The 27,706-nt window shown below is 37.7% G+C and overlaps 1 protein-coding gene across 4 annotated transcripts; it reads left to right on the forward strand.

Annotated features, from left to right (window-relative positions):
• The first annotated feature begins 732 nt into the window (after positions 1-732).
• Positions 733-27,340, forward strand: DCP1A (decapping mRNA 1A). Of its 4 annotated transcripts, none has more exons than XM_015875374.3 (10): positions 733-896; positions 1,657-1,697; positions 2,986-3,113; positions 8,036-8,102; positions 12,140-12,278; positions 15,069-15,188; positions 19,682-20,431; positions 20,822-20,887; positions 21,728-21,946; positions 23,422-27,340. In XM_015875374.3, exons 1-10 carry the CDS (start codon positions 762-764, stop codon positions 23,500-23,502), a joined length of 1,746 nt encoding a protein of 581 aa, XP_015730860.2. In that variant the 5' UTR covers positions 733-761; the 3' UTR covers positions 23,503-27,340. The 4 variants fall into 4 exon arrangements, with proteins under 4 accessions (XP_015730860.2, XP_015730861.2, XP_085372601.1 ...); XM_015875375.3 differs by having other exon boundaries at positions 21,728-21,905; positions 23,422-24,818; XM_085516475.1 differs by lacking the exon at positions 1,657-1,697.
• Positions 27,341-27,706: the final 366 nt, after the last annotated feature.

The following is a 27,706-nucleotide window of genomic DNA, read 5'->3' on the forward strand; positions in this document are numbered from 1 at the left end:
CTGAGTACCATCGTGCTCTGTCGTGGGATCCTGGGCTCCATCAGGAGAGGGATGGTCAGCAGGGACAGGGAGGTGATTGTTCCTCTCTACTCTGCTCTTGTGAGGCCCCATCTGGAGTACTGTGTCCAGGTGTGGAGCCCTCAGTACAAAAAAGACATGGAGATTTTGGAAAGGGTCCAGAGGAGGGACACAAAGATGATCAGGGGCTGGAGCACCTCCCCTATGAGGACAGGCTGAGGGAGTTGGGTTTGTTCAGCCTGGAGAAGAGAAGGTTGCGGGGTGACCTCATTGCAGCCTTTCAATACCTGAAGGGAACCTACTCCCAGGAGGGGAGTAAACTCTTGGAAAGGGCTGATAATAGCAGGACACGGGGAAATGGTTTTAAGTTAAAAGAGGGAAGATTTAGGTTGGATGTTAGGGGGAAGTTCTTCACTAGGAGAGTGGTTAGGCCCTGGAACAGGCTGCCCAGGGAGGTTGTGGATGCCTCGTCCTTGGAGGTGTTCAAGACCAGGTTGGACGGGGCCCTGGGCAACCTGATCTAGTAAAGGTGTATGTTTGGTGGCCCTGCCAGGCAGGGGGGTTGGAACTACATGATCCTTGAGGTCCCTTCCAACCCGGGTCATTCTGTGTTTCTGTGGGGCTGAGCAGGGCGGAACGTCAAGCACGGAGCTCAGAGTTCCGGCCGGCGGCGGGGCCGTGAGCGCAGTGACACCGCGTGGCCGCTTCTCGCCCGCCCCCACGGGTGGCTGCCGGGAGCCAAGATGGAGGCAGCGAGCAGAGCGGGGCAGGAGATCAGCTTGGCGGCTCTCAAACAGCACGACCCGTATATCACCAGTATCGCCGACGTGACCGGGCAGGTAGCGCTCTACAGCTTCAGCCCGAAGGCGAACGAGTGGGTAAGTGGGGAGCGGCTCTCCCATCTCTTCCAGCCGCGGGGCAGCGGGTCGTGATGGGGCCGGGACTCCCGGTTTGTGTTTCTGGGCCTTTACCGGCAGCTCTGGGTTCAAGAGGCGATTTTTGGCTGAGTGGAGCCGTGTGCTGCCCGGTCCGTGTCGGAGCAGCGATGGGGCGGCGTTTGCGGTGGGTCCTCGCCGTATGTTGTTGCTCACAGCCCTATTTCAAGAACAACCGAGTTTAAGAAGTAGCGTTCGTCATTGCGTTAAAGCATAGCTTGGGCCTGAGGTGTTTTCCTTTCTGCTTTGGGTCTGTGTGTGTGGCTTCACACCTTCACACGTGTGGTAAGCGTGGAAATGTAAAGTACGAAGCAGCTGTGGTGCACAGCTACGTTGTTCTGTTGTTATCTGTACTGGTGATGTAGTTATTTAAGTAAGACGTGGCAAAAACAGCACGTGTGCTGTGTGCAGGTAGCAGCCAGTGTCTGAGAGTGGGGAGCTGTGAGCAAGGCGTTGGGCTCTGACTGATCAGGCTGGGTGTACTCTGTATATAACATATTAGTGAGTTAATAACATGGATTAAATCTCCTGGAAGTGGATTTGATTTCTCTAGTTTTATTAGGGAAAAAACAGGTCATTGCCAAAAAGGAGGGATGGCAAAGTTCTGTGGCAAGATAAGAATATTGTAAATAATATCTCTAATTCAAACATTATACAGAAGCTAGCAAGAATATTCCCTAAAGATACCTACTGTGTTTTGTAGGAGAAGACTGACATAGAAGGTACCTTGTTTGTGTACAAAAGGTAAGGGTTATTTTGATGTCTTCTTTTCTGCTCTAAAAAGAAAACAAGACTGAGGTGGCTGCATTCACAGCACTTCTACTACTTTTATAGTAGATTTATTGCATGCAATAACGTTTGTCTAGATATTCACATATTTATGTGTATTTTGAGAGGACTAAACTCTGTGTCAGAGGTTATACCCTGTTAAAATTACTGCTGAAAAATCATACTTAATGAATGCTTCGTATGTATCCACACAAAAACAGTTTATCAGTCTTTTTTTGTTAATGCAGTAGCATTTAGAAATGGGTTTGTTAAATGCTGAGAATTCTTTGGTTTTCTCAGGTGTGAGGTTGACAGTGAAAACAATGTAGATGACAAATAATCTCTCATTGCTTTATTTTTTTTCCTATGCTGTCTGGTTCTGTAAGTGGTTGATGCCAGTTAAGTCATCTGGATATCTCTTGATTTTCTCATCAGAACAGAAAGAAATTCCCAGTTACTTGAGGGTAAAGAAAAGGAGTGGATGGGAATTGTTTTTTTTAAAGACTAATAATGGAATTACATTTGAAATTACAAATCAGAAACCTAACAATGATGTAAGTCTGCTGTGTGTAAGATGTATATAATGCAGACATAATCAACCTGTCCCAAAGCAGACTGTCACAAACAGGGTTGTTCCAGTTATTTTATCTCAGCACTTTACAGGGATGCAAATAACCTGGTGCTTTTAACTGTGTTTGAGTTCCAAATTTGGAAATAGTGTAAGAAAAACAATCGAACTTAAAACTAAAGACAGAGTTTTCCCATGACAGCAGGATTGTTTCACAGCAGCTCTGTTAGGAGCATTAAAGACAGCCTTGTGATGGTAAGGACTGTTTGTTTCCTCCATAGCAGCTCTTGGCAGATTTTGTTGTTGGTCACTCAGTAAACATGGCCATGTTGCTGTACAGATCTTTATACTTAATACCTAATTATGTCTGATTTTTACCCTAGTATCTTTTGTTTTCTTAGCTAATTATTTTTATTAGACATGAGTGACCTAAAACAAACTTCTTCCCCAAAGGCCTTCATTGTGCTGCTGTGTTCATTGTGTGTCTGTTTATGAGCACAGCTGAGTATGGCATTCGTGCAGCAAGAGGAAACAGACTGAATTGAACTGCCATTGCTTACTTGCTTGATGTTTTGTCTTCCAACCCAGCATCTAGCAAAAATGTAGATATTAAAAATAGTTTCAGTAAGTAGTTCAGAAAGTTGTGTACATAGTTCAAGTTCTTAATCCCTGCTTTTGTTTTAATTGAAACAATAGGTCTGCTTCTCCATACCATGTTTTTACAATAGTGAATCGACTGAACATGCACAACCTAGTTGAGCCAGTGAACAAAGACTTGGAGTTTCAGCTTCATGAACCGTTTCTTCTCTACAGAAATGCTAGCTGTGAGTATAACTTTCTCTAATCCATATAAATGTGTTATTCTGTTTTATAACCTAGACTGCTTTCTGTTACTGTGGTGTGTTTCAAGCATGAAGCAGCAGGCCAGGTTCCAGAGGGATGTGTGATATTTTCTGTCTACAGTTTATATACATGCATTTATATAAGTAGCAGTGCAATGCATTGTGATGATCACCTGCTCTCAATACAAATGGGTTAGACTATGTGTACCACAGTGGGCAGCTGATTATTTTGTGTTCTGCTAGTGTTTGGTTTCCTGAAGAACTTGAAAGAGTTTGTTAGGCTGTTTTCACTGTCCTTGAGTAATACTCTAAGTTGTCCTGTTAAAACTGCTGAACTATTGAACTGACAATTGTTTCCTTGGCTTGCCAGTTCAGACTACCTAATTTAAAACTGCAAAATCACATTAGTTCATACTGTATATTTAGGTTATAACAGGATCAATGACAAATCATACTTTATGCTTCCCCAGGGCATGGCAGAAATAAAAGATGATCAAAACTACATTGTGACACCACGTATTTAAGAGAGGCTCTATGCCAACAGTATTTATAAGTGATGATGCTACTGTTATCTAAACTCCACAGTTTCATTGGCTCTGGGCTTTGCCTTTATTATCTTATGGATACGTGTTCAGGCCTCCAGCACTTCTTAAGTGACATGAGAGCTGTCCTGAGGTTGTTGGGTGATGCACAGCAGTCTATGCAGAGCCGCCAACAAGTTTTAAGAGAAATTTTGCAAATCATGCATAACCATTGTTTTTATTTGGCTGGAGGCAGTAAGACTGATCTGCCTGTCATGCTAGATAATAATGCTTATGGGTTTTACCATTGTTTTACAGTTGGATTTGTTCAAATTATGTTTTGCATATACAGTGGGATATTTGGATTGCTGTATAAGAAAATTAAACTGCTAAGCTGAAACTGGAGGCTCATAATCTAATTCCACAAAGGATTTTTCAAGTTCTTAAAATATTCTAAGAACAATAGAGGGAATTCTGCTATTCCAATGGAAAGGACACCTGTCTTCTCTTTGATGATTGGGGTTTTTTCCTGTTTATGTGGGTTGGGATGAGGAGCTTTTCATGGCTATGCTGCTACCAGAATAGATCAAATTATAGAGTATCTTTCCTATACCTGCTGTCTGTTGAGTTCTCTTAATACTTGAAGCCTAATGCCTTTTTTCCTCAGAAAACGAGTAATTCTCTTGGAAGGTTGAGTGGACTTATTTCCATGGTCCTGAAAAGGCAGATGCCCAGCTTAAAACTTAAGTATTAAAATAAATAGTCAGTGTTTGATGGATTATTTTTATTTCTTGCTTCTTACTCCTTGTCCAGTGGAGTAGTGGTTAGTGAAACAGAAGTAATGGATGTTATGAGATTTATACTTGTGACTGTGCAGTGTGGATACAAAGGACTGTCCTCTGGGCCTCTTATTTGTCATTAATTAAACTCGTTTTTAGATCAGCAAAACCAAAATGAATTGCTTTCTTTGAAATGGCTTTTAAAATTCTTTGAAAGAACTTCTGATTGGTTTCAAAACAGGGAACGTTTGCTATTGAGGAAACTCTCCCCTTATCTCTTCCCCCTTCAGCTGGCATTGTGTAGCATACAAGATATCTCTGACTAGTGAAGCTGAATGGCTCTCCCAGCCAGCACATTAACTCAGTGGTTCAGACACAGATAAGAAAGGAGCCTGTTCTTGATATTTCTACGGCAGAAGCAGCAATGCAAGTAGGGGGGAGGGAGAAAAAAAACATTGAAAGCTGTTAAGCAGTGCTAAAAATATTCCATTTGACCTGGAAGATGGCATTCTAACTGCAAGGGTTTTTCTGCCATAGCTCAGTATCCCACAGTAGTGCTTCTCATTCTGTGCTACACTCAATCAAATTGTGGTGTCCGGATCCTGGATGTTGTTTGGCACCTGCTGAATTACCCCCGTGCATCTGGTTGTGGGGTCGTCCTGTGAACTGTGTTTGTGAAATGTTCTTAAGAACTCAATAAGAACGGAAGGGATTTTAAAAAATGATTTCTACTGATTTATAAATCTATGCAAAGCTAACATTAAAATTAAGGAAAACAAAAGCAGTGAATGAGGAATCTTAGTGAGAAGGAGATTAGAGCAGAGTGTCTGCAGGGACTTGACATTTCAGCTAATCCTTCTACTGAAGTAAGTAAAAGCTTGGAGAGACATTATGTGCATTTGTCTTTAACTCTATTTGAAATGTAAAATGATGCCTATGTCAGCTTTGTTATGGGAGTGAGATAGGATTAAGTTATTGCCCTTATTATATTTTAGGATGCATTTCAAAATATGATCCTTTCTTTGCAGAATTTGACTTTTTCTTCTTCAGTCATTGTATAATATATAAAAAGGAACTGTAAAATATTTTTTCTCTCTCTTCCCATCAGCTCTTCCAACTAGTTATGGTAACTTTTTAAAATGTATCATCTTTTTGGATGAGATAAAGCTGTATCTGCACAGATGGCTAACCTGCCTTAGGCAAGAGAGTGGCAGTGTCTGCAGTCTCTCAAACTGGCACTCCTAATGAACCCCAAATACTTCTCTTTTGACATAGTATTCTCAGGCAACATCCTCACGAACATTTCAGCAATTTTGCCTTCCTATGCAGCCCTGAGCATCTTGTCTGTCCTCTCTCTTGTGCCAGGCAGCATGGTTGTCAAGCTGATGTGCAAACAATGTCAAGGAGCTGGTCTGGATGAAACTGACATGAGGGAGAGGGTGGCTTGCAGTAGTATGAGTAATGGCAAAGTCGTGAGAGTGTGAGTGGTATACACTGTCTCTTTCTACTAATTCAAAATGAAATCTGCAGGTTTGGAATGGAGCCTTAGTTATGTTGCCAGAGTATGGCATTGTGTTCTCCCTGCTCTGAGTTAGATCTAGTAGCTGGATAGTATTGGAACAGCAATCTGACTGCTCCATGAAGCAACAGGATCCCAAAATAGATGATGTCAACATGAGAAGTTGGGTATTACTAGTGTAGATAATTCTTGTATTGCTATTATTAATAAAAATGGCATAATGGACTTGCCCAGATACCTAATGCCTGAGAATAATTTAGATGAATGTAAACAATTTGTTGATAATTTTATTGTCTGGTTTGGCTTTAATATGAGTTGCTCATGACTTCACAAGTGTTAATGTAAAGTGGGAATGATACAGAGCTGAGATTTGAAACTACTTCTTATCGTTGGTCCCATTAAGTTATCACTATAGGTCCCTTATCTTTAGTACTTCAGCAAGTATGCTTTTGAAGATCCTTTCTTCTTTCAGTAGTTTATCTACTAATGGAGTCAGGGAAGGGAAGGAGCTTTTCTTGAGCATTAAAATATGCTTTATGACTAAAGAAATAGCTCAAACTGAAATGGTTCCAGGTTTCATTGCAATAGGTGGACAGTTATATTAAAGTCAATTTTCAGAAATGTCTCATAAACATTGTCTACATGCATGAAATGCTTTTTAATTGGCTTATGTGGTTTTCTTGATTAGACTTCTTAAAATTTTGCTATATTGACTTACTTGCTTTATGACTAGAAGAGCTTTATTGGTTATTACTTATTCTAGAACTTCTAAAGAAACAGAGGCTTAAATGAATGTAGTTGTTTAGAGGAACAATAAGATAAAGTAAAGTAGAACTGTAGTTTGTCTTAAGATGTTGTTGTAGAAAGAAGATGTGGGCACAGCTGCTTTGGTCCGATACAGTAAGACTGGGAGAACTAGAAGTTCTGGGATTTTTTGTAAATAATCACCGGTTTTGCTGTGACATGAAGTTATCTTGAATGGGCTTTGGTTGAGCCTTTGAGTTGTGGGGGGCAGGGAAGGACTTGTCTTTGCATCTGGCTACAAAAATCAGTGTATGTAGTTTTAACTCATTCCTCCCCTTTACAGATTTCAATGTAATAAAAATATAGGCATGAGCAGCAATATGAAGATGACTTACAAAAGGCTAGAAATATCTTTTTTCAGGCATGAAAATGCTTCACTGGCAACATGTGAAGTATCTAATTGCCTTTTGAGATATTTATACTCTGCTTCACCTATGAAGTTTACCAATACAAGATAAGAAATAACTACCTTTATGAATTGAATAAAATATGGTTCTGCAGATCTGTTGTGTTAGCACAGCTGTGGGCCATCCCATGAGATGAGGATGTGTGAGGGTGAAAATGACATCTTTATGATGTGGTTGCTGATAAAGAAATAAATAGTGTGTGGCACTGCTGACGATTTGCCCTTGTCATTTTGTCATTGTTGCCTTCAATGAGTAGAGTTCAATATGCATCTAGTTTTAAGCTGCTTGATGAATATAAAAGTGTGATTGGTGCTTTGCTACCACCTCCTTAGAAAAAGAATATGGAGGGGGCACCTTCCAGAGAGCCTCTGACTGAGTTCTTGTGCTGTAACTCAGACTTGAACGTGTGTGTTGAACTTCAAAAACTGACAAATTCAAAGATGAGTGTTCATAAATAAAGCATATGGGTGGTTTTTAGCCTAGTTTAGCAGTAAAAGCATTCTAAATAGAAGGTTGCAACTGTAGGAAAAAAGGTTTCTGGTATGTCATTTTCTTGACATTTTTATTTGTGATCAAACATCAACGTTTTGTAAGGCATCCATTTAATCTGATTTCCATTGTAAGCATGTATTGCACGCTATTTATAATTACCTTAGAATTAGAATTACCCAGGTTGGAAAAGACCTCAAAGATCATCAGGATCAAGTCCATTACCTTCTAAATAGTACTTGATCATGCAGAGAACATTTGAGTTGATACTGGTATTAGTTCATACATTGTGGAGCCAATGGGCTGGTTGTTTTTTTGTTTCCTTCCTGCTAATTTATTTATTTACCAACTGTTGTCTTACGCTGCCTTTTCTCTCGTTTTCAAGTGTCAATTTACAGTATCTGGTTTTATGACAAGAATGACTGCCATCGAATAGCGAAACTCATGGCAAAGTAAGTACTGCTGTTTTGTTATTCTATAATTCTTTTACATAATACAACCACTGTGTATTATCTTGTACTTTTGTTTTGCATAGAGAGGCTTAAAAGAATAACACTGTCAGAAAAATCCATTGAGGCTGAAAATGCAAGCAAATAAAAACTGTTTTTTTGTGTGTGTGGTTCGTTTGGTGTTGAGGCTGTTTGTTTCATATTTTAAAAGCTTCATCATTATCCCTGATTGAAGTCAAGAAGATGAAGAAAAGGGGGTGAAGTAGGTGAAATCTTGCAGAACTAAAAATGACACAAGGAGCATTGACTGAATAGTGAAATAAAGCCTGTTGTTGCTAAACTGCTGGGTTATTATTCAGCATTTTCGTTTATTCTTTCTTTGGAGGTAGTAGATTGTTTATAATGCTGCCATGTCCACTCTTACTTATAGCTCCTGAGACTCCAGGAGTCTCTTCAGAGGCCATGCAGCAGAATTTCTAAAATGGTCTCGTTTTAAAGAATCCTTAAAAGTTGTGTTTGTAAGTAACATGGGTGTCATGAGTTTGTTCAGGTACATTAGTTTGTACAGCTGTACAGTTACTGCATCTGTTCTGTAGTGTAGGTGGTTGCACTGGCACTGCTGGGAAGAACTTCAGAAAGTGGAAGTTTGAACAAGGGAAGCTAAAACTGGCTGAGTTTGCAGTAGGATATGGCTTAGTGCTGTGATTGGAAGGAAGAGAGTCGTCTTGCGTTCTTTTTTTCTTCCTTCCAGTGTGTTGTGCTGCTGATTAAGCCTGGTTTATTGAAAAGGATGAGAATAGAGTTAAGCACATCTTCAATAAAACCCTTACAGTTCTGTGATTCTACAAAGGGGAAGAGTTTGAGGTATTTGCAGAGCTAATGGTGGTGACTGTTGAAAGCCAGAACAAATTCTCAGCTTCAGAACACTCTCAAATAGTGTTATTGCGCTCTTTTTATCTGTTGTAGTTTCCATGGAAATAAATAGGAAGAATTCATTTGGTCTAAGTTGACTGTGCAAGCTGAAGTACTGCTAGTTGTAGGTCTTTCATTACTTAAGTGATTTTTTTCATTAAGTTTTTCCACATTATTACCATGTAGAATGCCTAAATACTCATGTATTGTTTTAGAAGTAACAAAAGAATTTGAGGAAGCCATTTTTGTATACTGGGAGAGGTATTTAGTATTTCCCTGCATGGTATCATCCCATCATGCTTTAGTTCCGTGTATTTTTGAGTAACTATTTGTCTTCCAAAAATATTATGTTTGTGTCATTGTTTTTTGTGATGAACAGTGGAATTTTGGATTGTGACTGTTAGTACTGGTTGGTTTAGATGGGATTGGTTGTATCGCTTATCAGAAAATGTACTGACTTCTGAGCACCTCGGGGGTTCAAAAACATAACCATAAAAGGTTTCAAGGAGATTTGCATTCTCTTTCCTGCTGTTTGAGTTGACCTTATTGTGCCAGATTGAGTTAACAAGATTGCCAGCCTTCCATTTATATTTTGGTGGCTTATCTTTCAAAAGAAAAGCAAATTACTCTTCATAGGCTTTGTAGTCACCAAACTTCACTTCTCACATTCTCTCTCTCCTTGTCCACCACCCATAATCTTCTGTGAGGTTATGCCAGGTATTTTTTCAGTGTTATAACTGCAGTTATTCTTGAGCAAACTGTCACAACCACTACTGTGTCCCTGAAGGAATGTGTGCCTCCTCCACTATCTGATATAATGGAAAGAAACAGCAGGCCTTGCTTAAAGAGGTCTTAATCCTGATTGCATACAGAGCATACTCAGTCTACAGACTAGCATTAGTGGAGGCATTTTCTTTTGATGTTTTTCCCCAGCTAAGGTATTTCTGAACGTTTTCTTCTTTAGAAAATTCTAGAATGCTTGTTAGTGTGAAAGAAGTTTATAGGAGTGTTCAGACCTCTTCAGAGGGAATTAATTTGGGTCAAGTGGAAATAACTGTTAATGAAGGATAAGCTTTCTAAAAGGCACAAAGCAGAGTTTTTCTTCAAATTTGCCAGAATCCAAGACTTTGTGGAACTTTATTGCTTTCTGGCATGTAAGTTGTAATATTTTTACACTGAGGTTAGTTTGTAGGCTTAATTTAACCTATATCAACCATCTGATCTAAACTATCTTCTGAGATACTCTTCCAGTTTTAACTTGTTGCTTGTATCTCAGAGTTCTGGGGGTTCACTGTCACATGTTTACCCCCACAACCATCTGAATGTAACCTGCACAAGGCAGTGATTGGAGAAGAGCTATTTGTGCTTGTCTAGGTGAGAAGATAATTTCTGTTGTTCTTTATAAAAAATAAAAGTTTGAAAAAAGTAAGTAACATCTTGTAATGGACACAAGCAAACAACTGTAAAACGCTCTATGGAGATATTTCTGAAACACTTCTGTAAAACAGATATACCTGTTGAAATGTTTTTTCTTTTCTACCCGCTAGTACAATTTCAATGGGAAGGTGTTTTGTTGAAAGCTTTTGGACCAACTAGTAAGGAAAAGAGAGTCTGAAGCCACAAGCCTTTATTTCACCTACAAGGCAAAACATGCATGACTTCAGCTGACCAGAATTTGCCCTTTAACTGAAGTATTTATTTTTCCTGATGCAGCCATGCTGACTCAAAGTGTTCTGTTTCTTTCATCTTGCCTTTTCTCGTCCCTAGTTTTGGATTTACGTTTAGACAAGTCCCAAGTCAGGACTGTATGACCATGTGGGGTGCTAGAACAAAATGTACTCTGATGGTGTCACCATAGAAACGTTCGTACAGTATTGAGCTGCTTCAGCCAAACCAGCACATGTTGCAGTTCTTAGAAATTGTCTGAGTAGATTGGCCCCCAGATTCTGAGTTTGGTTTGCAGGTTAAATCTTGCATACAAATAGGGAAAGCTTTAGTGAGTAATGAAAATCTGATCAAATAAGCAGCATGTATAAGTTTTGAAACTGCTTTTCTTGGTTACGTCTGTTGCCTTTTCTCTTTCTTCAAGTAAACATGGCTGAACTCTACTGAAGGGTCTCCCAGAAAACTGGGAGAAATTGCAGACTTGTGTTGTTTTTTTCCTTAGAAGCGTTAGTGTAGAGGTACATACAAATATCTATTTACTCAGCAATCTGTACATTCCAGAGTTACTCCTGAATCGTAGCTGACCAGAAGGAACTGGAGGCTGGAATGATTGACGCTTTCTGTGATTGCTGTGATGGCACCTCTCGGCTCCCCCATCAGCTCCACAGCATGAGAGTTTAAGTGATGTGCCAGAGCTCTGCCCTGCTTTCAGTGCTCGGTTTTTTTCTTAACATATTTGATTAATGCAGGCTTAAAAAAGAGGGGATTACAGGCTGGTGTATGTTTATTTCAAGAAGATAAGCGTTAGTGCATTGCATGGCCATGTGTATCTTGTGAACTGCGAATGGATTAGGAGTAGGAATATATGTTGCCTTTACTTTCATTAATGAAATGCATGAGGTATACATCTTCACTGTGTGTATCTTAATAATCTTTTAACAAGTTTTCTTAGCCTTAAGGCAGTAGGGGTAGTGGAGAAGTGTTGAATGAACCATAGGCATCAAAGACCAGAGGAAGTGCATTGTTGTAAGCCTACAAGTAACTGGATTTACCGCTAGACAGCTGAAAAAGAAAATGGTTTGCTCTTCTTTCTTAAGTTCTTAGTGGGGGAGGAAGGGGGTAGCTTGCTTTAAGCTTCTTTCCAGTCTGACTCCAGAGACATCTGGTATGATCCAGCACTCTCCTTCCCTTGGGTATTTTGTTTTCTAATGGTAGGCTTTGTCCTAAATTAGAACTGGTTTGTTATTGGTTTTGTTGAATAATGTGACTTGGTGTGGCTAAACATGGAAACACTGCATGTTAAGAAGCAAGTAATAAAAATATTCTACTCAGTCTGTTATAATACATGTGCTCTGTGTACAGCACTGATGTCCACATATTTTATTGTTTGAAAAATAAAAAAAAAAGGTAAAAAAAAAAAAAAGATAAAATTTTGAAAACCTATTTCTCCTTTCCTGTTACAGAGTGGTAGAACAAGAAGCTCAGAGATCGCAGCAAGTTTCCCAGGACAGAAAAAGTCCCAGCAGAACAAATGGCTGCAGTGAGAACAGGCCTATTGACATCCTGGAAATGCTTAGTAAAGCCAAGGTTGAATATGAACGGGTAAGGAAATATGTTTATTTTCTTGCATTATGAACAAATAAAAACACTTGTTTATTTGGGGGTTAAGGTCTCATATGGACACTGGCAAAGTGCATTCCTTGTGACCTATGAGAGCAATGGTAGCGAAGTATTCTTGTATACTGGATTGTACTGCGTAGTATGCTGTCACCTAAGATTGCAAAGTAGCACATGTAATCCATAATTTATTGGGCCTGTAATTTTATATGTTTGAATTGCTGGATCATGGAGAAAAAGCACATACCTGGGAAAGCAAATGCAACAGATGCATTTTTTTTTTTCTAAAACTGGATGTAGAGGCTCCATAGTATCACTGTTCATCTACTGTCATGTCTTGAGATCAGTCACAAAGAAAATGTGAACAACTATGTAACTCTGTAGAAGAGTAGATGACTGTGCCTGTTTTTGTGATCCTCTGAATATTCCTTAATAGTAGCTGACACTTGTTTTTTTCATTTTTTTCCTCTGTACTGAAAATCACTGGAGGAGGTTTGCTATTATTCGTGTCATAATCAACAGCGTTCATTAGGTTGCAAACCAAATTGCTTTGGCCTTAAGTAAGAGCTCAAAAGCTGTGTACTGTCCTATGCCTGTGATAGAAGCCAAGAAGTACAGTGGCCTACAGGGAAGGGTTTATATTGCCCAAGAAATTCTGAAAGCATTTCTTTCTAAGCCTAATAATACAAAAATATACAAAAGTAATTTATAGGTGTAATGTAGCAGAAATATGGTATGTGTTTTTAGCTCTATTGGTGGGGAAAAAGGTAGAAGCATTTCAGTGCTTCATTTCTAGTGCCGAAACTAGAGTAAATGCAAGATCCTCATACAATTCTAGGTTGCTACAACACATTGTGGAATGAGGAGGGAGGAAAGAACACATGGACTAAGCCACGTGCAAGCCAACTTCTATTCAGTTTCTCATGTAGTGTGAGAATAGATTAATGTGACAGTCTATAGACTGTAGTTGACCTGGGCTAGATACTAGTTTGTGAAGATCACATTTAAAGAAGTGGAATGTTTTTTTCTTATTAAAGGAGAAAAAAATCATGCAGGATGTTTCAGCTTTTCCTTTCTTAATTTTCTGGTCTTATGTGAGTTTTGGAAGCTTTTCCCTAGAAATAGAATTCCTGAGCATAATGGATGAAGCTCTGCAGAAAGGTAAAATGCTGATAAATAGACAGTGGCAGCTGTCACGCAGTATGGAAATACACAGATGTACTACATATGTGACTTCTTTGCCTCTCAATCTTGATTGTCCTGCCTGATGCTTTTAGAGCACCTTTGTAACTAGAAAATCTTTGCTTTGTACGTGTATGAGCTGAAAAGTGAATCTGCTGAAGTTAATCCCTTAACCTGCTATGACTGCAGTTCTGTACAAGTTGGTAGATAAATAGAATCAAGCGAACTTCTTGGAGAATGTTCTACTGACCGCTCCAGGCAAGTGAACTTAGGAATTCCTTGTAAGCATCATACATTATTGTTAATGTGATTGGGTAAAGCAACTTGAAGATGGCTTCTTAAGATATCCTTTTTTGTCTAAATCTTTTAAAAATTATTTTATGGCACTCATTAATTACAATTGAATTTGTATTTAGGAGCAGAAAGTACTTATCTGCATGGTACATTCCAGATGGATCATACAGTAATCCTTGTGTGCAGCCCACATAAGATTGGCGGAGTGTCAGCATGAGAAGGGGGCAGAGAGAGTGAAAAAGAGATTTATGAAGGTCTGAGTGATTTAATCTAGGATTCCAAATCAGCTTAATCCTTCAAGTACTTGCTCCATCGAGGCCATATGTGAAAATGAATGAACTCTGAGATTTTTTTTTTTTAATGAAGTGAATGGATGCTTTTTATATTGTTTTTGTGTGTATTTCATTCTGAGAAAGGAAACATTGCAGATTATCCTCTAGTGAAGGGAAACACTGTGTTTTGTTTCTGTAACTGTAAGGCAGTCCACAATTTCAGGCCCCAAAAGAGACCTTTGAAGTTAGCGGCTAAAACGCATAAAGACAGGAGTTGTTTGTTTCTGTCCATAGATAATTTTGATTTTGTATTTATTCCTCTCGAATAGTTTTAGAAAACATAAATAAAGCTCAGATTGTTTCTAACTTCTTGTTGAAAGGTTTAGCCTGTATTTTGTTGCTGTAACAGGTAAGTGACAAAAGAGATTGTGTGTTGTGCTGATGTTGAGCTCTATCACAGGGGTAAGGTGTAGTTCACCTGAATGCCAGGCTGCTGGTCCTACAGTTGCTTTTCCTCTGTGCTTTAAACTGTAATAAATATTGTTTCCTTATGTATTTGTTGAATGTGGAAATCAACACAATCTGTAAAGAGTTTGTAAACTTACTGTCTGTGACTTCCTTGTCCTTTTAGCTTTTTTCACCTAAAACCCAGTTAACATCTTCCGAAAATACTTGCACGTTATTAAAATCTAGTGAAAATAAGTCACCAACAAGGTCCTTATCCAGTCACTTTAGAATGATTTCTGACAGAAGCTTTTTTGTAAGTTGCTTTTAGTATGAAGTTCTTGATTTAATGTCCTCCTTAGCAGCTAACGTGGGAAAAGAATATGGAGAGCCTGTCTTTATTTTCTTTTATTTTCTCCTTTGAAAATAAAAAGAAAAGCATCATGAACACATGCCAGATGTTGTATATTTTGGTATGATATTATTTCCTGAAACGTGGAAATTCTGCAGTATCTGTCAAAAGTTAGTATTTTGACCAAAGTGTATCTGTATTTTTTATTTATTTATTTATTTTTTTTCCCAGAATCAGAGCAATGATTTAAGTGTCGTGTCAAGTTCTGGTGTACAGCAACATGCAAATCCCACAAAGCCAGAAAGCACAGAGACTTCAGAACAAAACACTTCATTACAAGTGCAAGATCAAGTAAGTTTAATTCAAATGTATATAAGGTACTGCTTCTTTATTTAGTACCAAAAATGCCTGCAACATCACTTGCTGAATGTTTTGTGTTTAACTTTAAAATAAACATATTTGGAAGTGTAGATTCAGTTTAAGAATGGGTTTTGGTATCTATTCTCATCTCCTGACTGTGCTTGTCTGAGATCAGCTGGTATGATTCATCACCTCCACCCCCACTTGGATAAACCAGTGGGTTTTAAGACTCTTAGGAGCCTACAATCCATTTTTCATCTTAATGCTTAAAAATATAAGATGGTGTCTGCGCTACTCTGAATATTCAAATGTATTTAAATAGGTTAACTTAGAATCTGGACTGTCATGGACTCTATGCTGTCAGTCAGTGATAGCATAGAGGTCTGTGTGAGATGACTGCAGAGTGAGGAAGCAGACAAAATTACCTCTGTCACAGTGACAGAGTGAATATGGCATCAGTCAGTTGTACGCTGTGCTGTAGACTTGAAAACAGAAGCTCAAGCCCTCCCTTTCCTACGTTTGAGACCTGTACTTCAGGTCTGTCCGTGCTGCCTCCTAACCTGTAGCTATACTCCTGGTAACTGAAATCATTGGTGAATTGCTGGATTTTCTGTTTTTTTCTGTTTAGATTTCAGCTTTGCCTTCCTTCCTTGGCAGTAAGGAATATCTCCCAAAATTTTTTTCAGCAATGTCAGTAAAGGATGTTGGTCAAGTTTATGGTAATTTAATTGCATGTACAGTGCTTAGATCTGTTTCAGGTAAATGTTAGATGAATGTTCAGTCAGCATCTATCTACGTACTTTCAGATTCTAAAGCCTACTGCTACTACTGTAACTGAAGATTAAGCCACAGTTGTTTTTTGTTTTATTAAAAATAAAAAGCTAGTGAGAATAACCTGTGCTTCACTTAATTGTCTTTGAACCATGGGAAACTTTATACGAAGTAGTATAATCACTGGAGTGGTTGAAATATGGGCTGCAGAAGTTTAATTGACTTCTTTTTCTTGTAAGGGTATATAAACAAGGGACCTGTGGCTTCATACAATACTTTCTAGAAATTTGTTTTAAAATAATAATTTGTGCTACATCTAAATTCTCTGTATCAACTTGTACCTGCTTACAGTGCCACCCAGTGGGGACAGAAAGATCAGGAGCAGTTCTCTGCATAAAATACCCCACTGAGGTGACCTGGAAATGTCTGCCTCCAGGTCCTTCCTGTAGCTTTCCTGTTATGTTTTGAATGCAGTAAACCTTCATTTCTGAAAAAGGAAATGCCTGAGCAGAATGTGTGCAACCTTACATTTAATACTTGTAGACAAAATATTTAATTTGTAGTAAAAATAAATAATCACTAATTCAGGTTAGGATATGAGTAGCAAAAATCTGTTTATGTTGATGAGTTAAAACAGGAGGTGAAGGGAAGCTTCATGGGATTGCTGGCTGTCACAGTGCCCTCCACCATCTCAACAGCACTTCTGATTTAGAACCAGCACAAGTGATAGACTGACCCCTGGCAGCCAGCTCTGATTGCTGCATGCTTGTGCTGGAGGCCTGGCAGAGCATAATTAGCTGAACTTGCCAATCAGTAATAAGTAAGAAAGGAAAAAATCAGAAAGGTAAGATTCTAGTAAATTGATATGAAATAATTAACATTTACAGAGCAAGTAAAGCAATGTACTTCAGTGCCTTTTCTGCTGAGTAATTTAAAACTGTAGCTGCACAGATACTGGGGGGAGAAAAGCTGGTTACTGTACATGATACTTTATTTTGTGAAGCTGGATGGGTTCAAATACAGTACAGAGATGTTTGTTCTCAATTTCATTTTTAATAATATGAACTACTGGAAGAATGAAAAAATCACTGTTTCAACGGTAAGAGGACATTTTCACCTCATTAGAGCAAATGACCAGTGAAATTAAAAACTACTGTACGTTTAAGTACTGTGAGATTCTGAAACCCCTCCTGGGATGTCACATTTGTATGTTGGTTTCATGTGAAGGATGTCACAGATTGGGGAATGGAAAATCAGTGTCTGTTCTGTGGTATTTAGAAGTTCAAGTTATGTATCCAATTCTAAAAGAATTCAGTTGTATCATAAAATGTTTTTGTACCAGTGGTCAGCAAAACTGAACTAGAACACTGAAATTAAATGTCTTAGTGCCAACTCTGGCTGCTAATTCACATGTCTCAATGTATCTGAAATGATTTCTGGAGATACCCTCTGGGCAACACTCTGTTCCTATCAAGTAGAATGATTGTGTTACCTTCTTTGCAAGCGCCTGCAGAAGAAGGGTCTCCATAACACAGTGAGCTGATTACATGCTTAAAATACACCTCAGCCAGAGATGAGACAAGAAAAGGAATGTGTTGTGTACCTCATGTTGGAAATCAACCCAATGTTCGTGACTGTGTCCATGTGAGCGGCTAATCTGACTGGGATCAGAGCATGGTAGATAGCAATGAGTTAATAAAGAGAAGCTAGTTCATTCATCATACTGAGGTTAAAAGCAGAATTTCAGGTGGAAGAGTTAGTTTTCTCGTAACAGATCTTTTGTCCTTGAAGAATGGGTTTCTAAAATGATACGGTTAGTGGAGAAAATTTGAGAACAGCTTCATAGGAAGAATTCTTAGCATAGGAATTAACGAGGTTTGCAGCTGTAGAATGTCCTAACTGCAAGATGAGTGCATCTGACATTAAGCTAGCTAATAATGAGTAACAGCAATGGTGGCATAAATAAGTAACCCAGGCATAATTCAGTAAGATTTCAAGCTCAAGGCTTCATGCGAGACTGCTTGCGTGTTACCTGTACTGCAGTACGTGCATTGCTGATATCAGTGTTAGTAAGATTAGAACAAGCAGAGCAATGTTGTGATATAGTAGTTGTCACTGTAAAATACTGCCTTTGTTTTGACATACCATAAGAACATGCTGGAGTTATGCTGCAGGCCATTCAGTCTTCTGAACAGAAGGTTGTATTTTAGTCCAGCTGTTTTACATAACTTCTGGTCCTGTGCAGCCTAAAAAAAAAAAGCAGGAACATTTTGAGATAATGTTGTTAGTCGCTGATTCTTTTCTATGTAGAAAAATGCGTTTGAACTAATTTCAGCTAAAGTAACTGGCTTGGAATAAATTTTACTTATTTTGTGGTAGAACTGGCAAGTAGGGAACAAGGAATTAACTCAAACACCTTAATTATACTCCTAGAGAAAAAGCGTTCTTTTTTTTCAGCAATTAGATATACATGAGCCTGTGATTCATTCAGTTTGGTATTATTTTTCTTCTGAAACTGTTTGCAGTCTATTAAATAACTGTTTGAACTATACTGTACTGCTTCTGCAGCAGCTGAAATGAATGCAGATCTGGCCAACCCTACCTTTGATTGGCTTTCTCATTCTGTTGATACTTTTTCTTTGAAAGGAGAAAGTGAGAACAAGTGATTTGGGTTATTGTTACTGTGAGTGTCACCTTAGTTGCATTGTTAGGATTTCTGCTATTTCTCCTTTACTGATCTTTTTTTTTTTTTTTCTAAAATAAGGAGAGAAGCATTTTTCTATTTGTTTAACCAACATATGATTTGGTAGTTAGGAGTGCAGTGTTCCACAACATAACTTGTTTTTGGAGGGAAAAAAAATTAAACAGTAATACACAAGTTCTTATTGGACAGCTATTTGTCTTTGCTGACCTTGTATCAGTTTTTTTTAATGCAAGGAATGCTGTTTAAATTTCTCTTCAAGGAAATTTTATATGATAGACATTCAGCATATTAGAGTCTATTTTGCAGTCCCTTCCATTAATGCGAGTACACGATTTAGTGACAAAACCAACTTCAGCTTAATGTTTTATTATGCTTTCAGCAAAACATTGTAGTTATTACATTACAATCCCCAATTGGCTTAAATTTATTTCCCCAGAGCCAAGGCTTGCTGGAGTTACCCTTCTTAAAACTTGTGGAATTACTGACATACAGTGTTTCTGTAGAAGTCGATAACTGAACCTACAGTTTAATTTACTGAAGTAAAAGTGGTGTAGGCTGCATGGTTGTGTGTAGTTAGTAGTACGTTATTAGTTGTTCACATTTAGGACTATTGACTTGGCTTGAATCCTGTCATGTTTAGATGACTGCTGCTGTCAGTTATCCAGCTTATTATATATAAAGCGTGTCTCTTGAAATTTGCTATATTATGAAACATGGCTAATCTTGAGTTAATTAGCAGTGTCACAGTTCAACAATATTTGTCCAAAATCCTTTTAGGCAGGGGGAGGGGCAGGATGTGATTAGTTTATATGGACTTGGATGTTCCTTGTAAATGAAATAGACTTGAACATTTCTCTAAACAGAGGACAGTTGATTTCCCAACTGTATTTTTAATGCATCTGACCTGGCTGTTTTTAAAGGTTTCTTCAAATTGTCAGACTCTGTCAGAGGCCCATTGATCTTTTATTTCCAAATTGATTCTATAAGCTTCTTCCTTTGTTCTTTCTAGCCATTTCAGTCAAGACCGAAGCATCTGACTTTAGAAGAACTCTTTGGGACCTCTGTACCAAAAGAACAGCCTTTACCTCCGTATCCCAATCCAGAGAGAATGGAGAAATTGCAGACTGACACCTCTGCCAGAGAGCAGCAAAACTTGCTTTTGCCTCTTTCTTTTGACCAGACAGCAGTAATACAACCACCACAAGGGAAATCGGAAAGTCCAAACATTAAAGCTAGTGCCAATCCTTTGAGTCAACAGGAATGTTTAACACCTATGCTTATACCTCCAGCTTCAGTTTCCCAGCCTGATTCAAGCTATTCAGTTCGTTTAAGCCCTATACTTAATTCATCATCGACAATGGATGCTGCTCCTGCTCAAATGCTTCCTGTCCTAAAACAAAACAACGGTATAATACAAGTTATGCAGCAAGCTGCCAAGCAGATAACCCCACTAGTGAATCAGCCTTATGAAGTGAACCATGCTCCACAGAATTTAATGGCTGGCCAGAGCCAGCGTATAGCACCCTTGACATCAGCAAATACAGGAACTGTCTCAAATACATCCCATACAAGTGTTGATCTTCTCCAGAAACTCAGGTTGACCCCACAGCATGACCAAATGCAACAGCAGTCTCTCACTAAGACTTCCTTAACACCAAACATCTCTGCCTCGATTGGCCAACTTGCAACACCAGAAAGCTTCAAAGAATCACACAGTAAATCATCAACCGTGAACAGCAAGAAAATCCCTTCCCTGCAGGTATTCTTTGAGCTTTTATGTCCATACAGATGTGAGCTGTACAGGCTGCAACTATTTTTTCATTTGAAATTATGCTGTTATATATATATATATAACATTATGCATATATATATATGCTTTTTCAAAATAATCAATATAACCCAAAGCAATAAGCTTGTTTTGAGAGACAAGGTGAAAATGTTACTGCTGCTCTGTGAGGCTGGTGCCTGTGGCTTTACCTTTCTGTCAGTGTTGCTCTGCTTTACTATTTGCTACCTCGGTAGTAAAGTTGTTACTTTAGATTATTATTGTATGGTTTTTTCCAGTGATAATGTAAGAACAAAAAAACTATCAAGCAAAACTATTTACTGCTTTACCCGAGTTGTGACTTATGCTTTCTTTTCGAATTAGGCTGTACAACAAAACAAAGAACCAGAAGTATTTCCCCAGTCCAAGTCTTTACCTAAAGCAAGTCAGGTAGGAGAACAAACACTTCAACACATTCATTCGGTTTATTTGTAAAATAAAATGCAAGTTTTAAAACTCTGTTAATAATTCGTACTTCAAATTGTCATATTGCTTATTTGACAATTTCTGAAGTACTATTATTGTGCAGAAACAAGCTATACTGAATCAAGGTAGTATTCCTCTAGACTGCTGTCAGTGTGCTTTTCTCCTGTACTGTATATTTTATGGTTGATGTGGAAATTATAATAAGTTTTTGGATCTGCAGTATTGCAGCACCATTTGAAATGGGTCTTTTCATTTGCTCTTTTTAAGTACTGTTGTCATAACGTTGTTGTGGGATGTATTAACCTCACAGCCTCAGAGTGGATTTCTGTAATAAAATGTCAAACAGAACTGTAGAAGGATGAGATGGGGAAGGTGACTGTCAAAATATTTTCCTGTTTTCTCACTCTCTCATCCAGTTGCCTTAGAATGAAAAAGATTGTGTGCTTGAATATTTTAATTATAGTTAATCAGTCATTTTAAAATATCTTGAGAAGGTCTGTCTCACCTTCTGTGATATGCTAGAAAAACAAACAAAGTGAAAAGTAGCAACAACATGGCAGTGGGTCTATGTGTAAGAATACTGAAGGTTAACAGCTTCCTCAGCTTCTAAGATAAGAATTCCTGTTGACATTGAGTTAATTGGTAAATCACTTCATTGTGAGTAGCATTTCCTAATACCTTTCTAATTTACTGTAACAGTAGCTACAATTTTGAGTTTGTTTATGCTTATTCCTATAGTTTTTTTTCTAACAGCATTCATTCTTTCTGGACACAGTCCTTAGTAACTTTCTTTTCTTCCTGCAGGTTGCACCTCCGCAGTTTGTTACAGCCACAACTACAGTAACTCCTTCAATCCTCCTGTCTCCTAGTGTTTTTCAGCAGTCAACTACAAAACCTACTGAAGCAGAAAATAAAGCCAATTCTTCATCGCCTTTAACGCTTGGAACAACAGAACTTCAGACAGTACCTCCTACTGTTCTCAGTAGGTCTCAGCTTCAGGAAGCACTGATACATCTAATAAAGGTCCTGTCTGAAGAAAACTGTGAGGGGTGGGGTTACAAGTACAGTAGCCAGTATTGAGCCTTTGATTGCAAGATGGGTGACTTGCAAGGACAGAGCTCTGCTTGGTGCATTCTTTCACACACCTGTCAATTTGTGAATGCTTGAAGAAACAGATACATGTATAGAAGCAGTAGTATGAGGAGGGGAGGGTTGGGTTTCTCTTAAGTGCTTTTGCTTTTTGGAAAGCTTTCCTGTTGCCACGTACCTTGAACTGTTCCTGATCTTTAATTTATGTGTATTTGGAATGGAAGTTACAAAAAGTTCTAATTGTACCATTCCTACTGACTAAAAAGTTCAGTTGAATTAAATCTTTAATGCTGGGAGTAGCTAGACAGTGAGATCAGCAGTGTTATGGGCAACAAGTAGAAGTGGCCATGGATGGCAGCCGTTCTCTTAGTTCAGAATTCTGTAACTTTCTCCATGCTGATGTTGCTTGGTCTAGCACTCAAAATGCAGGTCTGAAGTAGCAAATAATATCCTCCCAATGAAAATTTACGATCAAAAGAGCCAACACCAGACCCCAATATCATTTTAAATTGCCTGATTTATGTGTTGTTTTTTTTTGCATATTAGTGTGTATTTTTTCTTTTAAAGATATGAAACTAGCTTACTTGTAAGTCTTGCAACTGAGTTCAGTTGTCAGAAGTCTTTGCTGTTCTCATTAGCGATTCTCATGTTAATGGTCTGAAGAATGTTGCTGTGGTGACTTCAGAGAGCTGACTGGAATAGTGTCTCTTGTCTTCTTACATATAGAGATAGTTATATATAGGCAGCAGTCACTGTACCCCCACAGCACAGAAGTACTTGCAGAGTGCTCCAAGGAGAAAACATATATTCACTATATAGATTTTTGTGAAAAGAGTAGTACATCTTCAGCCTAGATAATTACCTACTATCTGAAAGAGTAGGACTCAGGAAATATCTCCAAATGCTTTCTTACAGACAAAAAAAAGTTCACTTCCCAGTAATTCTTTAATGTGGGAATTTTTATATAACACAGTGCAATCCTTTTCTGGCTGATTTTGCAGGCAGAACTAACTCACATGATTTTTGACACTTCTACGGCCTTTATGTGGATGTCTGTATGCAGGATGGAATTTACTAAGTCTTGATGTTTTCATACTCTTCTCAAAGAAAGTTCAATTCATGGGAGAAAGTGAAATTGTGTAGCCAGGGCTGACCTTGGAGCTGCTGTTTTTTTTCATCTGAGTATCCATTGTGCTTAGTAATCACTTTAGTTTCATGGTTCAAAGTCTCTGCTGTCCATACAGTGCTGCCTTTTGTACAGGTAGGCAGCTAATTCCCTTACCCTAACCCTCAGATAGATAGCAGTATATTATAAATCTTATTCACAACTTAAACTGAGTTAAATTTTATTTAAATATATATATGTTTATATCTTTTTACTAATGCTTCTGTTGTTTTTTTTCCTGCAGAACGATTCCCGTTTTCTCAGCACTATCCATGAAGTCTACTTGCAAGTCCTAACCAAGAATACAGACAACATTAAGCTATAATTGAAGCTAAATCTGCTTAGAATGTTACCACTTCAGAAATAATTATGCCTCATCTATAAAACTAATATTTTTTTAAAAGAATATTTAGTTTTCAATGTCTTGAATTTGAACCTGTTAGGAAAGACTATTCCTTAAGTACTTTAAGAAGGTAATGTTCTCAGAAGTGATGTAGGTTTTCACTGTGATCATCACCAGCAGACCTTTCTTTTTACTGGGGGAGGGGATTTAATTTACATATGAGCTTTCATTTGCATTTTTGATCATGCAGGTGTTTGCTCTGGCTTTCGTTCCTAGCTGTATTCACCTTTCAAGGATTACAGACTATGTACTACTTAAACTAGCAATGTAGTATAGTACACTACACCACACCAGAACATGACTTGGTTTTGGTTTTAAGGTGGGAGCTGAATGCCTTGTGATTAAGATGGCAGATGTGGGGAAGAGAGGGATTTGGAAGCCAGGCCTTTGTAGCTAAGCCTTTAAACAAAGGGTTTTAAAATGTGATTTTCTGAGTACTTTAGTACATTACTCTAGCTAATGCTCATCAGTTCATCTTTTAAATATTCCATTAATCTTACTGCTTCATGTTTGATAAAACAGATATCCAAGTGAGTAAGGATGTTTTCTTTAAGAATGTGGAATCAGAAATACACAAAATCTTCAATGATTACATTATTTTTGAGCCACAGGACAATTCTGTTATAAGTTGAGGTTCTTTCAGGTTAAGTGTAGGTAAGAGACCACCACTGGAAGACTGCTTTCCTGTTCTGTAGTGTTTGATTTGACTGAAATACTTGGTTTCCCTTTTAACTTAAGGATGGACCATATGTTATTTGGATTTCATTCCTCAGTTGTGTTGTAACTGCAGTGTTGAAAACTATGCAGGTGGGGAACAATTGCATGCTCTTCTCTTAGCTTCTCCAAATTATTTGTCCATTCTTCATGCTTTAAAATTTATCTAGTTAACATGTTATTGCTTTTTATATATTATTTCATAGTTCAGTAATGTAGGTAAGAATTTGATCTCATTCTTTCCTATCTGAAATCAGAAAGATTTCTAACTATATTTTCTTATGCTGCTGGGTTGGTTTACCCACAGCTTTTTATTTCATGAAGTTATACAAAGGTAGGTAACAGAACTTCAGGTCTGAACTTTTTCCAGCAATACTGGTTTTAAAGGATGCTTTTGCAGTTTAAGAAAGAAAAAGTTTTGGTTAATTGAGTAAAAAACGAGTCTGTAGTGAGTTCTGATGCACTGCTTTATTCATCCTTCCTCAAGCACTATTGAAATTGAAGAAAAATTGTTTAGTTCCTTTAAAAAAGAAAAAAAGCGAACATGTTTGTGTGTATCCTGAGGATTAGTAGAGTTTAACATAGTCAATGTTCACAGTTATTTTGTTGCAAACTGAGCTTTAACTGTTATCTTTCACAAATTGGTATGTTTTAGATACAACAGATACCTACATTTTTATGTATTTGATCTATTTTAGTTTTTTTCATAGGTTTTTAGTGGAAAATATATTTTGTTTAGCACTACCTGCCTTCTGAAAAGGTCTTTGCAGCCTTTGGGTTCAGCGTTTCCAATTAAAATATATAGTAGTTTTGTTAGAAAATGTGCAGGATTCAGGGAATTATGCTAATGTTGTGCACATTCATCAAGAAATTTATTGGCTTTAATTGTAGCATTTGAACTCAGCAATATGGACTCTGCGCTTTGCTAAGGAAGACAGGAACTTCCTACACAAAACTTTGGAGTTACAATACTGTATATGGATATGAACAGTGAGACTGAATTTAGATAGAAGGTTTCAACAAAGTTAGTGGTTCTTTTAGAAAAACTTGAATAAACCAACTTGCAGTTCCTGTGGGGGGGAAAAATGCATAGTCTAAGCCAAATACAGAGCCACTTTTTCCACTATGAAGTTTGTATTTCCCTGGCTTTTACAGATGATTTTTGGTTTCTTTGAAGGAAGATTTGATATGAGTTTCTAAGAATAGAAATAACTAATGACATTTGTTGCTAAATACAGTCACATCCAAAGATATGTATAAACAATAGAAAGAGTTCTAATTTGAGTTCTTAAGTGATGCAGAGTTGAGAAAAGTAATACTGCTTAGAGCAGTGCTGTTACGAGAGTTTGACTCTACTCTGACAGCTGAGTGTCCTTGACTTGGTTTTTGTCATGCACTAGTAGCAATACGTTATCAGTTCCCCCAGCTATAAAAATGAATTGGAAGACAAAAAATAAGATCACTTTCACTACAAGAAAAATTGTTCATCTTGAACACCTGCGTGGATGTTTAGTGTGGCCTCTACATACAGCCTGCAGACACTGGAACTAAGCTAGGTTTCCTCCAGTACACTGCAGTTAGTCTGTCATTTATGAGTAGTGAGATAAATTCTCTTCAGAGGGAAGTTACATTATAAAACACAAGCTTAACTACAGTGTAAAACTTGAATTTATTTTTAATGTAGACTGTGTTATTTAAAAACTTTAATTTCATTATTATCTTAATTTTTTGCATAAACCTAAAATTACCAGCTTGTCGACTGATTTGTGTTAGCCACATGTAGCGACAACAAGGGCAGATAGAAATTACCATGGGGTCATCACGGCAAATTATTTTCACCATTTTCAAGTGTGAAGTTTTTTGGTGCATCTGTTGGCTTAATGGGGTATTACTTATTAGTTCCAAGAATGTAAAGGTTTGTTTAGACTTTACTCCTCACGTTAATTGCATTGTCTAAGCATGTTTTTGTGGCTGGTGTTAAGTCACTTTAAAAATGAAAGAGTTAAGCCTAATCAAAAAGAGTTCTAAAAACATACAGCTGCTGATTTATTCAGGAATATCAAAAATCCTCAGTTTTGTAGTTAGACTTTATCTGCTGGTTATTTAATAATGCAAAGTTTATATGAAAGGTGCCTAACATCTGTTAACTTAGAAGCAGAATATCTTTCCTAATTAAACAAGATTTGGAGAATGATTGAATAACATTTTAAAAAAGCCAAGTTGTTTGTTTTAGTTTTTTATATATGTTTAGCTTTGTGTATAAATACTCAATATTTAAACATTTGCTCCTGGGTGTATCTTGGTTTTACTCACGTTTCTGATTGCTTCATTTTGGTATACTTCTGAAACCCATTATGCCATGTATAGCCACTGATACACGTTCTGAAATGTTTTTAGAAGAAAATGTTAATTTGGGCCTTCTTGTTTTTAAAAGTATTGTAAACAATTCATCTACTCTTTTGCCAGCTATTTGTGTTGCTTTGAACAGCATATCTTAACAGGAGGAATGTGTGCAATATACGTCACCTCAGTTTCGTCTGGCAATGTTACAGAAATGTTGAGATGCAATATTTTCCCTAAAAGTTGGAAAAACTGCGGTATCTTTAATTTGGTTGTCTATTTATATTTATCTAAACAGTGTATGGGCATATGGTTGTTTGCTTTAGTTTGTGTTTGGTTTTTTTGTTTATTTTTTTTTAATGTGCGTTATGTGCTTTGAGCAATTGGTGAGTTTTACCACTTCAGTGGGTGCACCAGTTCTATACCCATCAGCATGTTCTGTGAGGATGAAGATCGTGGGGCAGGAGGGCTTCAGGAAAACAATCTGGCAACTGGGAATGAGAGGAATTTTAAGTCAATAAATGAAGATACTGCTTCATTAACACTTTTAGTATGGTATGGATTTTATAGCACCTATGTATGTTTGCAGTTCTTAAGTTATTGCATAAATGTTTAAGAATGAACATTTTTCATCCAAGATTTTGTATGTTTGCAAATATATTTTTGTAATAAAACCTCAAAACAAATGTTTCAGCACCTCCTAAAATCTTGTAATGATTCATTTTATTTCTAGAGCTCGGGGTTAGTATTTTCCAGACAAGTAATTCAAACTTCAGTTCATACAGGGGGACAAAACCTAACACTGCTTACTGATGAAAGAAATTGTCCTGCTCTAAGGATGGTTGAGAATAACATCTGTCACTTGTAATAGCTTCTGACCTTCCTCTATATTGCTTGCATTTGCAATCTGATAAACTGACCAATTTCCTTTCCATTAAGAAATGCAGGTTCACTGTTCTGTAAGTACAGCTGTAAATGGTTTTAGTGCCTTATTGCTTTCTTACAGTTTTTATGCTACCCCCTCCAACCTTCCAGGCATGGCACGTGAAACTCAACAGATCCAGTGCCGATC

This window comes from Coturnix japonica, chromosome 15 (genome assembly GCF_054131305.1).
Source record: "Coturnix japonica strain WE chromosome 15, WE-NBRP24, whole genome shotgun sequence".
NCBI lineage: Eukaryota > Metazoa > Chordata > Aves > Galliformes > Phasianidae > Coturnix > Coturnix japonica.